Raw genomic sequence first — 13,999 nt, 5'->3', positions numbered from 1 at the left:
ATGTAGAATTACTGACATTTACAAAAGGTGTGAACTTCACAAACAAGATCACACAGTCAGACATGTAATAGCAGGCAGAAACACAACGCGATACAAACATGTCTTTAAAAAGATGAGAAAGTGTCTGTGTGAAGTCAATGAGAGCCTGCCCTTTACTACCACAGACAAGAGCAAGTTGCTCTGACCTCTCTTTTACTCTCTTCTCCTACTCCACTAATGATTAGCACCATAAACCACAGGATAAAAGTCCCCGAGAGAGGCTGTGAGCCTACAGAAATCCAGAGAGAAATTATCTGTCTAATTTTGAAGCACATCTCCTGAGGCTGTAGAAAACACAGCACTGTATTTATGGGAGAGAAGGGATACATGTAACTGTCAATAAATCTAACATCGGTCATAATGTATGACTTAATGTACAGTGCCATAGCCATATCAGGTGTGTGCAAGCACAATTCATTTATCTACTTCTTTCCAAAATAAAGGACAGTTTCAGTAACTAACAACAAATAATGGACAGTTTTAACAACAATCATAAAAAAAAATAATAATTTTGAGCAAGTTACAAGCATAACTCAAAAATGAAAATGATATAATTATTTACTTACCGTCACGTTGTTCCAAACCCACATCACTTTCTTTTTTCCTTGAAACACAAAAATATATTTTTGACAGAATATTAAAGGAATATTCTGGGTTCAATATTATTTAAGCTCAATTGACAGCATTTGTGGCATGATATTGATAACAACAAAAAATAATTTTGACTTGCGAGAGGAACAACACGATATTCTAATGAGCATTAAAAAAAAAAAGAGCAAAAACATCTAGGATCCAGTGAGGCACTTACAATGGAGGTGAATGGGGAATAATCCGTAAATGTTCAAAAAACTCATTATTTCAAAAGTATAGCCACAAGACATTTCAGCTCAAACAATTCATGCGTTTAAACAGAAAAAGTTATGTAACTGATTTGATAAAATTATAAACTTCATATTTCTACCTTAAAATCCCCCAAAATTGGCCCCATTCACTTACATTGTTATTGCATCACTGTAACCCAGATTTTTGATTATTCGTGGTAATCAACAAAATGCCAAAAAAACTGTCGATTAAGCTTAACTTGTATTAAACCCGCAATATTCCTTTAACCTCAGACACCATTTACTTTAACTGTTTGGAAAAAAGATGCAAAAAGATCAAATCAAAGAAAGTCAGTTGGATCTGAAACCACATGAGTGTTACAGTGAATGAAGACAAAGAAAAAATGTCTTCCTTATGTAATTTTTGGTTTAAGGGTTGTATTTTATTAAAAATCAAATCATGCATTATTTAAAACAGTTATCTCTCCTTCAAAAGTTACAAGTGTGTTTCATTTGGGCCTGATTTGGTAACAATATTACACAAAATCTGCATTGTTCCTATCTGTATTAATTTAACAGCTGTCGCTAGGCCAGTGGAACCGAGGGTCTAACCCATGATGACTGCACAGAGGTTACCCAAACTACTGCTGTAATACAAAAGTGTGGATGAGGGGCAGATTTTAAGCTACTGTTGCATTTCACTGTACTAATCAATTTTAAAATGTGTTTCTTTGGGGTTGATGATTTATCTGACAAGTTTGACTTGCTTGCAATGTGTTTACATCTAGTCTGATGCCCATCCTTCATAATCTTAAAATCTGTGAAGTGTTTGAGGATGTGATGTGCATTTGCTTACATTAGCACGTATATATAAAATATAAATATTCATATTAGTGCTTTTTAATTGACTTGTCACACACCACCATTACAATTATACAATATATAGAATGGGTGTTATGAATGTACCACTGCCCTTCATGATTTAATTTATTTGTATCTGACTCGATTAAGTTATAAGTTAAATTTACACTGGTAATGACTGCTGACATATCAAAGATATTTGAGGCAAAATATCAAAGATTTAAGTGACAAATGTACGGATTAAAAAAAGCAAAAACCAAATATGTTACAATTATGATTCTTGCTCTACCTTAAAGAGTGAAGAGATAATAATAATAATAATGAGGAAACAGTCATTGTGTCATCTCTGTAAAAATAGCTGCTGCAAGGGAGTGGGTGTAAAACCACCAAAATTAACAAGAAACAAATGTGTTTGTTTCCAAAGGAACTGAGGGCCAAGCACCTGAAGCCACAATCCGTGCTGTTCAGAGAGATGAAGCAGTCATTCTGTTATCAAACTGTTTGTGCCGGCGAGCAGGTCTGCTCTGCTCTGTTCTGGCAACTTTGTTCAGCCACAACAGGATGTATTCCTGAGCTGCATTGAGGCTGGGGAATGGCTTCCTGATGAGATCGGTTCAGAAGGCTTTTATCCACAGAAAAATGGGCTGTTTTGTTCACTCTGTCTGTTTGTTGGTGAATAGGCTGGCTCTGAGAGCCTGAGACTGGTTAAAGTGACGTGGTGCTTTTTCTGGTGTAAATGCTCTCTACTGTGCTGCCTGTGTCAGTCTGACACTCTCTCAAAGGGGGTAAAAGAGTGGCTGGAAGGAGGGCTTTGTCTGTTCAGCAATATGCTGATAATTGCTTTCTGGTCACCTTAACATGATAACAGATGAGACAGAATCCAAGAGGTATAAACATTCTTTCTTTTTCTTTGTTTATTTCCATTTTTCTCTCTCTCCCCTCTCTTCTCTCCATCTTTGCTTATGAAGGAAAATTCTCTCCACTCCATTTATAAATGTAAAAATTTTTTTACATCCGGCAACCAAATAAATGTGCTCTATGTGGTAGCATCTAATTAAACTGGTTTTATTCAAAGTCAAAATTTTATCTGACTAAACTAACCTGACAAATTAGGTTACACCAATAGTATTTTTTGTTGGTTAGATCAAATAAAAACAGGGTTCTCAGGAGAACAATGGGAGACTTAAACAAACGTCTCAATGCTTTCCATTTAATCTCACTACTGTTGATTGAGTTATTAATGTGTTAATGTAATTAATGTGTATGATTTTTCTTTCCTATTGGTTGGTACTGCACTGTGTTAATGTAATAACTGCATGCAAACTGTATGTTGATGTAATTAATGTGTGGAGTCTTACAGACTGGTTTAGACATTAAACAGTTGTTCTTTCTCTGTTTCAAAAGTAGATCATAGAGGCAACTCCTGTTAGGCAGCTCATGGAGGTTAGGGGCCGTTGGCTTGTTGACAAGACAAACATTTCACAAGTGTTAACTGTACAACTGAGAGTTTCAGCAACTCCATAATAAAACTAGCAAGGGGCTGAGGCTGTTACCCAAAACACCTGTCTAACACAAACATACCCAATGTTACACAACACACACACAAGTACCACAACTGAAAAAACAAGTGAAACACATTAGGCATATCTGTACACACCAGTGAGGTGTAAGACTGCAACCCCAAAACACCTGTCCTGCACACACACAACACACCAGATGTACACAGGGATTTCCATGGACAACAAACAGAGGGAAGAGAGAGACAGAGGAAGTGAAAAATTGGACTCCACTGGGCAGTGTACTTAGATATCTAGTTAGTTAAAGCTGAAACGCACAATTCGGTCCACCTAGTGTCTTCAAACAAAATTGCAAAAATTGTTTAGTCCGACGCAGAGCCACAGTGTTTACAATTCTTGGTGAAATCGATCTGTATATGGATTATTTAGTTTACAAATTATTTAAGGACTAATTATTTTAACTTTAACTTTTAAATTTATGTTATTGTACAGCATTTATTAATCTTGGGTAGTGTTAATTTTAACATGTAGCAATACATTTTTGAAAAAACAGTTTTAAATACACTGAAAAAAAAAACTTGGTTTAACTTAATTCAATTGTGGACATTGGTTCCACACAATGAAAAAGAGTTTCTTTAGAACGAAATTAAAATGTAGGCCCTACTTAAATACTTTGTATAGCTAAAACATAAATGAACCAACAGTGAATAATTTTATTTTTTGACAAATATTAACGAAGATTAATAAATGCTGTAAAAAATATATTGTTCAATGTTATTTCACAATACCTTAAACCTTATTACACAATGCCTTAAAGGTGCACTCAGTAATTGTTTTTCCTCATTAAAAGAGTTTAACTCTTGAAGACATGAATTGTAATTTTGTAATATACTGTATGTAGGAAATCATGACCTCTCACATTAAATTAAAGACTCCAGTCATATCAGTTACCATATAAAAGCTGTTTTAGGTCCGCACATGGGGGCTGCCATGTTAGAATCACATGACCAGCCAAATACTTCTTGCTTAATTTAAGTAACCATCTTGTTATTTGACACTTTCACTGATTGATTAAAATAATCATGCTGAATCTGAATACAACATTTCTACAATGGCATCTCAAACTGAAAACTATTGATTTTAAATTATGCTGCATCCATTGTAAGTCCAAGAAGACACAAAGACAAAGGTTACTGAGTGCACCTTTAACTAATGATAACGAATGAGACCTTATTGTAAGGCTTTAAAAGTGTGTAATGTTTGTGCCACTAGCACAAATGTAGCTGCAAGCAGCGATGACAGTCTCAAGCACCATTGGTCCATTTCCACCTGGTGGCTTTCGGAAAAAAAACACATGATGGACACATGCATTTTTTTGAGTAAACAAAGTAAGACACCATGTCTTACCTTCTGCTCAGACATAATGGTTTACAATTTTGATGTGTGTGGCAAATGAAAAAAAATTGTAATTATGGCAAGTTTTGTAATACCCTTGAATATCTATTGTTGCCAGCTGGAGGCCCTATGACCGTGGCCCACCATTGCCACATTCATGTCATAAGCGTTATTAAACATATGTTTGTCAAATACACCTGAACACACTACAACATCATAGAATTTGACATTATTGTTAACCATTTTGAAGTGATTTGGGTGAATGTAAGAGGACTATTTCAAAGTCTGTTGTAAGTGCCACACTGCCAGCTGCCAGTTGGTGATGCTATGACAGTGACCCACAATACCCACATCCATGTGATCAAACCCCAAGACCAAACACACAGATCAATTTTGATCTAAATTACACAAAACATGCCGAAGATATAAGACACTTCCTGTTTCTCTTTTTTGTGATTAATTTATTGCCTTGCCATGGCAACACCGTTCACTATATCAAAAATCTGTTCACAATCAAGCATCCTCAATGTCTTAGCATAATGTTGCCCACATTTTAGGGCCATGAATCCCCTAGGAGGAGAATTTAAAAGTTCAAAGCAGGCAATTTTAAAAAAAATCCAAAATGGCAGATTTTCTGTTGGTCGGAGCTCATGACTGTAAGGATTAAAGTTGTTCAGCTTGATGTGTAAAATATATGTAGCAATTTTAATGACTCTAGGTGAAAATGGGGGCGCTACAGAGACCCTGTAACATGAACATTTGAAAGGGGGCACTACAGAGCTATCCCATACGCACTGTGTGTGAACTTCTGCACAGTCTTAATGGCCGATAGCTCTGATTTCATGAAATTATAAGCATACTAATTGCCTCAAAAACACCCAAATATAGGAAGAAAGGAATAATAACAATTAATTCATTGCCATGGCAATAGTATTTAGGATATCAAATATTCCTTTACAATTTTACATCAGTAGTGTCTTAACATTATTCTAAAGAATTTCAAAGCAATTAATGTAAACATAAGAGGGGTTTTTCAAAGTCTATTAAAATTGCCATACTTCCTGCTGTCATCCTTAGAAAAACAGTCCTTATAAGGATAATAGGGCCTCTGCACTTTCAGTGCTTGGGCCCTAATAACAAAATGTTGGTTTGAGACCAACATTGTTTTTTCTTGAACAATAGCATATGTAGGGATGTGCGTGGGAAACATGTTTGAAAACTATCATTGTTTTTTTTAGTTGCATTTGGTAACACTTATTTGTGCAGAAATCACACACTTCACCTTTAAACTGTGAGTATACACACCCTGTATGAGAGAATGGGCTTCTTGGTTTTGGATCTGCAGAAGTTTCTTGGTCTGGACCTGGTTCTCCAACTGCAGCATCTGTTCTCTTGCTTCATCCAGACATGCCTTTAAGTTGAGCACATCCCCATGCAGCCTCACCAACTCCGCTTCCAGCCCACCCACTTCCTGTTGCAGGCGAGCATGCTCTGAAAATGAAGTATTACAATGTAATGTATTGAAAGTGATCAGACATTACTCAGACTTCACACCAGAGGGAGGAATCTCAGTAACTACGGACTATAGTTCATAATTCATAAGAAGACGTAGTGGCATTGCCAGTCACATCCAACCCTGGTCTAATCTGCACAGTGTTTCTGATCATTTCAAATACAACTGAGCTTTTAAAAAAAAAAAAAAAAGGAATAATGCTAAAAACAAGATGGCCAAGCATAAACCAATTTGACCTGCTAGAAAGACAATGAGTTCACTGAGGTGCAGGATAATCTAGTCAGCATGGTTCCCACCCTCTAAAGCAGACTGCATAATGACATAGTAAACAGTTTGAATTGATGATGGTGGAGAAGTTTCAGACTATTTTGGCAACGCCTGAATGGCACGAAAATACATTCACCCAAGAAAAGTATTTGGACATTAAAGATACACTTAAAAATTTATTAATTTCATTGCATTACTTACTAAAATATCAATGAGATATTTATGCAAAAGAAAGAGAGCACAAGTTAGGCATCATTCATGGGTGGGACGAGTGTCCCTTCTACTTTATGCCTTGGCCAATTTTGTCCCTTTTAATTTTTTAAATAGCATTTCCCTTTAATTTGTGTGTGTTATAGTAAGTGACAGTGATCTTGCACTGGAATGATATTTTGAATATATAACGATGAGTGCTAATTGTGGATGTGTTAAGTGACGGTAAGTGACAGGGGACAGCACCTCTGTTCAACAGCTTGCATGTTTCTCCAGTTAAATCACAAAGCAAAATGCAAACATTCAGTATGTCTCCTAAAGGTGCGTACACACTGCCAGCGACATCGCGCGTGACAGCGACTCAATACCATTCATTTTCAATGCGAGCACAGCGACTTCCGGCGATACGAGCTGTCGCGACCGTTGGCGCTAGATGTGGGCGTGTCCAGCGACGCGACAAAGTTGAGAAAAGTTTAACTTTGGAGCGACTAACGGAAGCGACAGCCAATGGGAGAGAAGACGGGAGAGCTCACGTGACCCTTCTCTCTCTCTCTCAGCTCCTGCAGTAACGGAAAGATGGATGAAAGGCTAATTCTTGCTGTTAGAAATGTTCCAGTGCTCTATGATATGTCTCTTCCCACGTACAAGGACATTTTTAAGAAAAATACTGCGTGGGAAGGTGTATCTGAGATCGCGGGGATTTTATGGACCCAGACAGACCGGTTTGCATTTTCGCCGCAGATAAACAGCCGCTCTGGCAAACAGCACGCCTTGTTTCTCGTTCATCTTTGATATAAAGCATTTTATGTACTGATTCCATTTATATTTAGTCTATTCCCTCCAAAATGTTTGTTTTTAGTGGCAAGAAAAGAGAGTCGCTGTTAACAGCAATGGAATGGCATCCGTGAATGTCATTTATAAACGTTACTAGGCAACCAGTAGTGGGAACACCCACTAGCGACTTCACCGCCAGCCACTGGCGACCTGCAGCGATAAAGTCGCTGGCAGTGTGTACGCACCTTGATTCATGATGTACATCCATTGATGTAGAGGTAATCTTGGTTTATTAAATATACTAGGACGAATTATAACCGGGAACTCATTTTACTAGAGTTGAAAACTTTACCACAAGACTAATCAGACACCGTGTGTAGCAAATTGTTCATCCATGTACTTATACACAGGATCCCAGGGCATACAATTGCAGATAGAGGGATAAAGTTCTCAAATTAATTACGTGAAATATTTATTGGAGCTGTTGGATTAGTCATCAAGAATGACTATTTATCAAAAATATTATTTAAAATGATCAGTGCACAAGTTGATTAACCCTTCATGCTCTGAAAATGTTTTAATGATTTCCCCTTTCAGTTGCATATGCAAAATTAAAGGCTTATAACTTAAAAAAATAGGAGGATCAAGTGTTTTGTATCATTGTAAAAACGTGCCATATAAGCAACAACAAACATAATTGTCAGACATATACTTAGCTATTAATCGTTGTTCTTTTGTCTATGACTGAAACAAATAGGCTGTTTTATGCTCTCTTTAAGAGCTTTCCAAAATAGCATAACATCATATGACACATGGCTATTTGATGACTTTGATGTTTATATTGATAGCAATAATATGTACAGAGCAAATGTATTTTTTATAAATTACAGTGGGTACGGAAAGTATTCAGACCCCCTTAAATTTTTCACTCTTCGTTATATTGCAGCCATTTGCTAAAATCATTTAAGTTCATTTTTTTTCCTCATTATTGTACACACAGCACCCCATATTGACAGAAAAACACAGAATTGTTGACATTTTTGCACATTTATTAAAAAAGAAAAACTGAAATACCACATGGTCATAAGTATTCCGACCCTTTGCTGTGACACTCATATATTTAACTCAGGTGCTGTCCATTTCTTCTGATAATCCTTGAGATGGTTCTACACCTTCAATTGAGTCCAGCTGTGTTTGATTATACTGATTGGACTTGATTAGGAAAGCCACACACCGGTCTATATAACACCTTACAGCTCACAGTGCATGTCAGAGCAAATGAGGTCAAAGGAACTGCCTGAAGAGCTCAGCGACAGAATTGTGGCAAGGCACAGATCTGGCCAAGGTTACAAAAAAATTCTGCTGCCCTTAAGGTTCATAAGAGCACAGTGGCCTCCATAATCCTTAAATGGAAGACGTTTGGGACGACCAGAACCCTTCCTAGAGCTGGCCGTCCGGCCAAACTGAGCTATCGGGGGAGAAGAGCCTTGGTGAGAGAGGTAAAGAAGAACCCAAAGATCACTGTGGCTGAGCTCCAGAGATGCAGTCGGGAGATGGGAGAAAGTTGTAGTAAGTCAACCATCACCAGTCGGGGCTTTATGGCAGAGTGGCCCGACGGAAGCCTCTCCTCAGTGCAAGACACATGAAAGCCTGCATGGAGTTTGCTAAAAAACACCTGAAGGACTCCAAGATGGTGATAAATAAGATTCTCTGGTCTGATGAGACCAAGATAGAACTTTTGGCTTTAATTCTAAGTGGCATGTGTGGAGAAAACCAGGCACTGCTCATCACCTGTCCAATACAGTCTCAACAGTGAAGCATGGTGGTGGCAGCATCATGCTGTGGGGGTGTTTTTCAGCTGCAGGGACAGGACGACTGGTTGCAATCGAGGGAAAGATGAATGCGGCCAAGTACAGGGATATCCTGGACGAAAACCTTCTCCAGAGTGCTCTGGACCTCAGACTGGGCCGAAGGTTCACCTTCCAACAAGACAATGACCCTAAGCACACCACTAAAATAACGAAGGAGTGGCTTCACAACAACTCCGTGACTGTTCTTGAATGGCCCAGCCAGAGCCCTGACTTAAACCCAATTGAGCATCTCTGGAGAGACCTTAAAATGGCTTTCCACCAACGTTTACCATCCAACCTGACAGAACTGGAGAGGATCTGCAAGGAGGAATGGCAGAGGATACCCAAATCCAGATGTGAAAAACTTGTTGCATCTTTCCCAAAAAGACTGTATTAGATCAAAAGGGTGCTTCTACTAAATACTGAACAAAGGGTCTGAATACTTAGGACCATGTGATATTTCAGTTTTTCTTTTTTAATAAATGTGCAAAAATGTCAACAATTCTGTGTTTTTTTGTCAATATGGGGTGCTGTGTGTACAATAATGAGGAACTTAAAAGATTTTAGCAAATGGCTGCAATATAACAAAGAGTGAAAAATTTAAGGGGGTCTGAATACTTTCCGTACCCACTGTCTATAAACAGAACACTTCTGATTTGTCTGCAAATTTCAAAGCATTGTTGAGTTTTGGTCATAATGCCTATGTGCATTAGAAAGTAGAGTGTGACGAGGAGGAGGGTGTGGCCAGGCCCTGATGGAGCATGGTCGGCGCTCTATCAGCTGAACAGCAGCGTCTCTCTCTCTCTCTCTCTCTCTCTCTCTCTCTCCCAAACTGTCGTCTCCAGCCACCTTTTATCTCGCTCTCCTGCTAATCAGCTGATTCAGCGCTGGCCATGCCCTCCTCCTAGTCACATCGAGCTTCTAAGCTTTCAAGCAATACCTATTTTGTGTTGGTCAACTCTGTAGTTATTAATATTTTGACTTTTTATTTCTCACAGATGGGCCCATTCAAGCTGAAAGAGTTTTGTGATGTTACAACCAACACCACCACTTTTTAAAACAAAGTGACCCACAAGCACAAGCACACTTCTCAAGCAAAAATCTATTGATTTAGACAGTTCAAAATTACTTTCTGTATATACACTTTCTGGTTGTAAAACTTGTACACCTGTGTGAACTTGAGGGGAATAGATCCACTAAACATTACCTTTTGACCAGTTGGTTAAAAGTAATGTTAAAGATGGCACAGAATTAAGTGAAGTTAATTCTGAGAAATGACCTAGCATCATTTGCTTATTGATAGCACTTTGTTATATAATGCAATACAATTTATAAATATGGCTTAAGTGTGCAAATAATTTTTGGACCCACCATATCATCAAAAACATTCATACATTTCTTAATTAGGAAAAGAATGCTTGTGAATCCTTTGAGATAAACGCACATGAGCTGACACGAGACTGAAACACATAGTAAATCAATCAACCGAGAAGGTTATCTTCATCACACTGAAAGATCTCACAAAAGTGCTTGTGCATGGCATGACAAAGATAACTAGAGAGCCATTCTGTGCTGTGTGAGAAAATACCAGAGGACTTTTTGCAAAGCAGCGGGCACAGTAATTCATGTCAACAATCCAGGCCAATGAAGTGCTTTCACATAAACAGAGCAGAAAAGAGAGAGACAGAGAAAAGAGAAGCCGAGCCTCTGCTGATTGACGCACTTCGGGTCATGGGCCGGTTACCGTCAGCCCTGTTGCACTCGGTCCCAAACCGGCTGTCTCATGCAAATGCACACACATTTGAACACATTCAACCCCTACCTGTCTCTATCAGCTGACTAAGCACCTGAACAGCAGCTGTTAGTGCTGACCCAGCATGGGTTAGAGTTCATTGAATGCTTTGGGTAAAACTCTTTAGCATACTACTGGATGTTGTGAGTGCGTAGGGGTTGCAATCTAAAGCCATGCCCTGTGGTGTGTTTCAACTTGCCTTTGGTTTTCAGTAAGCGACTGAATTATCCCTAAAAAAATGTTTTAGTGGTTGCAGTTGTGACTAAATGAGTGTTAAATGCAAGTTTTGAATGTAAAATGAGTATCATACTATAAGTTTCAGTGTGATATTTTAATTCACAAAATGAGTATTGGTCGTTGAAAACCTCTATTGATCAGCCACTATTCTAAATATCGAGGTGTGTGGGGGGTGTGAACAGGTGTTATTCAGGTGTATGCTCCCTTACCACTCTCTCTCTCCCGACGGACGTTCGACCATGCCCCCACTGCCACAATATTTTATACACCTCTGCCTTGTTTATTTTACACAGTTTAAATGCAATTTGCAAGTTTATCATTAAACTTTATTTATATTGTCAAGCCGGTTCTCACCTCCTCCATTCCCTTGTAACCCCTTTACATTGGTGCCGAAACCCAGGAAGGAGGCGGCGAGAACCGGTTTGACAATATAAATAAAGTTTAATGATAAACTTAAACACAAACAAACACATACAGGGCAGCTACCATATATCCCTCTATCTCTCAATCTGGCGCTGACATGGTCCTTTTATGCCGCTCTCCCCCATCTCACTACAATTAGAGATAGGTGTTAGTCATAATTTGGCTCAGGTGTATGCACCCTTACAGCTCTCTCTCTCCCGATGGACACTCGACCACGCCCCAGCTGCCACAGGTATATAAAAGGTAGTGGATGAATGCTTACAAACTTATATACACTAACTTAGCACTTTATTAGGAACACTATGGTCCTAATAAAGAGTCAGATGTGGTCTTCTGCTGTTGTAACATGCAATTCTGATGACCCTGACTTGTCTAATTCTGCTTTTTATCACAAGCTTCTGCAATCCTCTCACTTTTTTAAATCTTTATGATGTCATCGTGTCCCTTCTCATCTCTTAGAACTATGGAAAGCAGACAGACAGGTATCAACACATAACTGTTGCGCCCATACCCATATCTTACCCTCCAGCATGTGCGCGCACGCACGCACACACACACAAACACATGCAGATGTGTATACTGTATACATGACCTCTTTTTGGTCAGATCTGATACTATATGCAAAAATGGTCAAATACAACATCCTTGGGAGCGCTTGTCTGTTGAATTATCTTGACTAGAGGGCGTAGCACACGCTCATGCTCAAATTTAAAACTACACATATGTTACGCGCTCACATGCTGAAAGACAGGTAGGAGGAGGCAGGAAAAACAAAGCCTACACACTCCTTAGGCTACTGTAAACAAAATATCTGTACATTGGTTCAAAGCAGTCTAGCTTTATGTACTCATTCACCTCTCAGTGACATGCGTGCACACATTTGCAGGAATTTGGCAGCTAAATGGAACGTGCAACAGGCAGAGCGAAGGCGGTTCGAAACGTTGAGGTACACACCCTGTGGGGTGAGTGAGAGGTTAACTCGCCCTACAGCATCCAAATCATCTGTTAACCAAAACTATGTAGCACAACAGACTGCAAACACACATTTGTATCAATGCATAAAGTGATTTGCATGCTGATGTACGAACTGAGCAAACACCCTAAAACATGCAAACATTCGCACAAAGGCATGCAAGTCACAACATACCCATTTTGTAAAAACTTAAATGCTGAACACACTCTTATTACTGCAATATCATATTCTCCCTATTACTCACATACACACACACACCAGTGTATATTCCAATATTTGTGGACTCCTTTACTCTTACAAATAAATCCCTAGACCTAATTAGTACCCCATATACTAACCTCTCGCCATACATGACAGACAATCCGCTTAAAGTCTGTTTATTCTAGCCAAGAACTACCCACCCAAGAAAGAGGCTGTCTAAAGGATATGTGAAGTGACTACTTCACAATTGAAACTGTATACAATTGTGCTTGTTTACAAGCTACTGCGCATCTCAAACAAATATCTTGAATTTATTTGAAAGATTATTTAAAAAAAGATGACAAATCTTAGCAAATGCATCAAATATGTCTTCCTATGAAGTGCTCATTACCTGTGAACTTTGTATCCTGGCCGAAAGATAAAAACGTGTGCACACTCCTGGAGACTGCAGAGAAGCCTGCCAATACAGTCTGGAGCTTGCCATTTTTGTGTGCAATTTTGCAGTGCAATTCATGCGCATTGATACTATATTTTAGAATGTTATCTTAAAACTTGGAACTCCTCTCAGGAACATTATCAATACCATCGGGAAATACAGAATAATATATCTCTTTTTTGATCACCTCCAGGGCCTGTTTTCAGATTGAGAAAGAGAAGTTAACACCTTACCTATTCCTTTCCTGCATTTAATAAGTAAGGATGTAAACAATCCATTAGTCTTAGACACTCTAAGTTATATTAAATTGTATATAGATCAGAAATAAAACATAGAAAAATAAAGAATTACCTATTTAAATTTTACATCTCCAGAGGCAAGTCACCTGGGAGTACTCAACAAATCACAGTTTGAGAACCATTGTTTTACTGTAACAACAATGACGTGGACCAATGGCACAGGGACGTGCACAGGGGGATGGCCACAGTTGCCCGAGCCCCTGTCCGTTTTCTCACAAGGTGACTCTCTGGGTGAAATACAGTAAATGATTATACTTTTATTCATTTAAAAATGCTTTAAAAGCAACTTATACATAATAAATGTATTATACAATATATGATTGTTTTGTGGTGTTTTAGTCTATGTACATTTTCACAGTACATTTCAAAGTACTATTTTACGTTAATGGGG

General features: G+C 38.4%; 1 protein-coding gene across 3 annotated transcripts in view; it reads right to left on the bottom strand.

Annotated features, from left to right (window-relative positions):
• lekr1 (leucine, glutamate and lysine rich 1) overlaps nucleotides 1-13,999 on the bottom strand; it is a 142,689-nt gene that overhangs the window by 78,970 nt on the left and 49,720 nt on the right. For all 3 annotated transcript variants that reach the window (XM_052151876.1, XM_052151875.1, XM_052151877.1), the window contains one exon: nucleotides 5,939-6,124. In XM_052151876.1, the coding sequence (XP_052007836.1) occupies nucleotides 5,939-6,124 (186 nt within the window). The remainder of the gene's footprint in view (nucleotides 1-5,938; nucleotides 6,125-13,999) is intronic.

The sequence above is a fragment of the Xyrauchen texanus genome, chromosome 21, assembly GCF_025860055.1.
Source record: "Xyrauchen texanus isolate HMW12.3.18 chromosome 21, RBS_HiC_50CHRs, whole genome shotgun sequence".
NCBI classification, from domain to species: domain Eukaryota; kingdom Metazoa; phylum Chordata; class Actinopteri; order Cypriniformes; family Catostomidae; genus Xyrauchen; species Xyrauchen texanus.
This window is presented reverse-complemented; position numbering and strand designations above follow the sequence as displayed.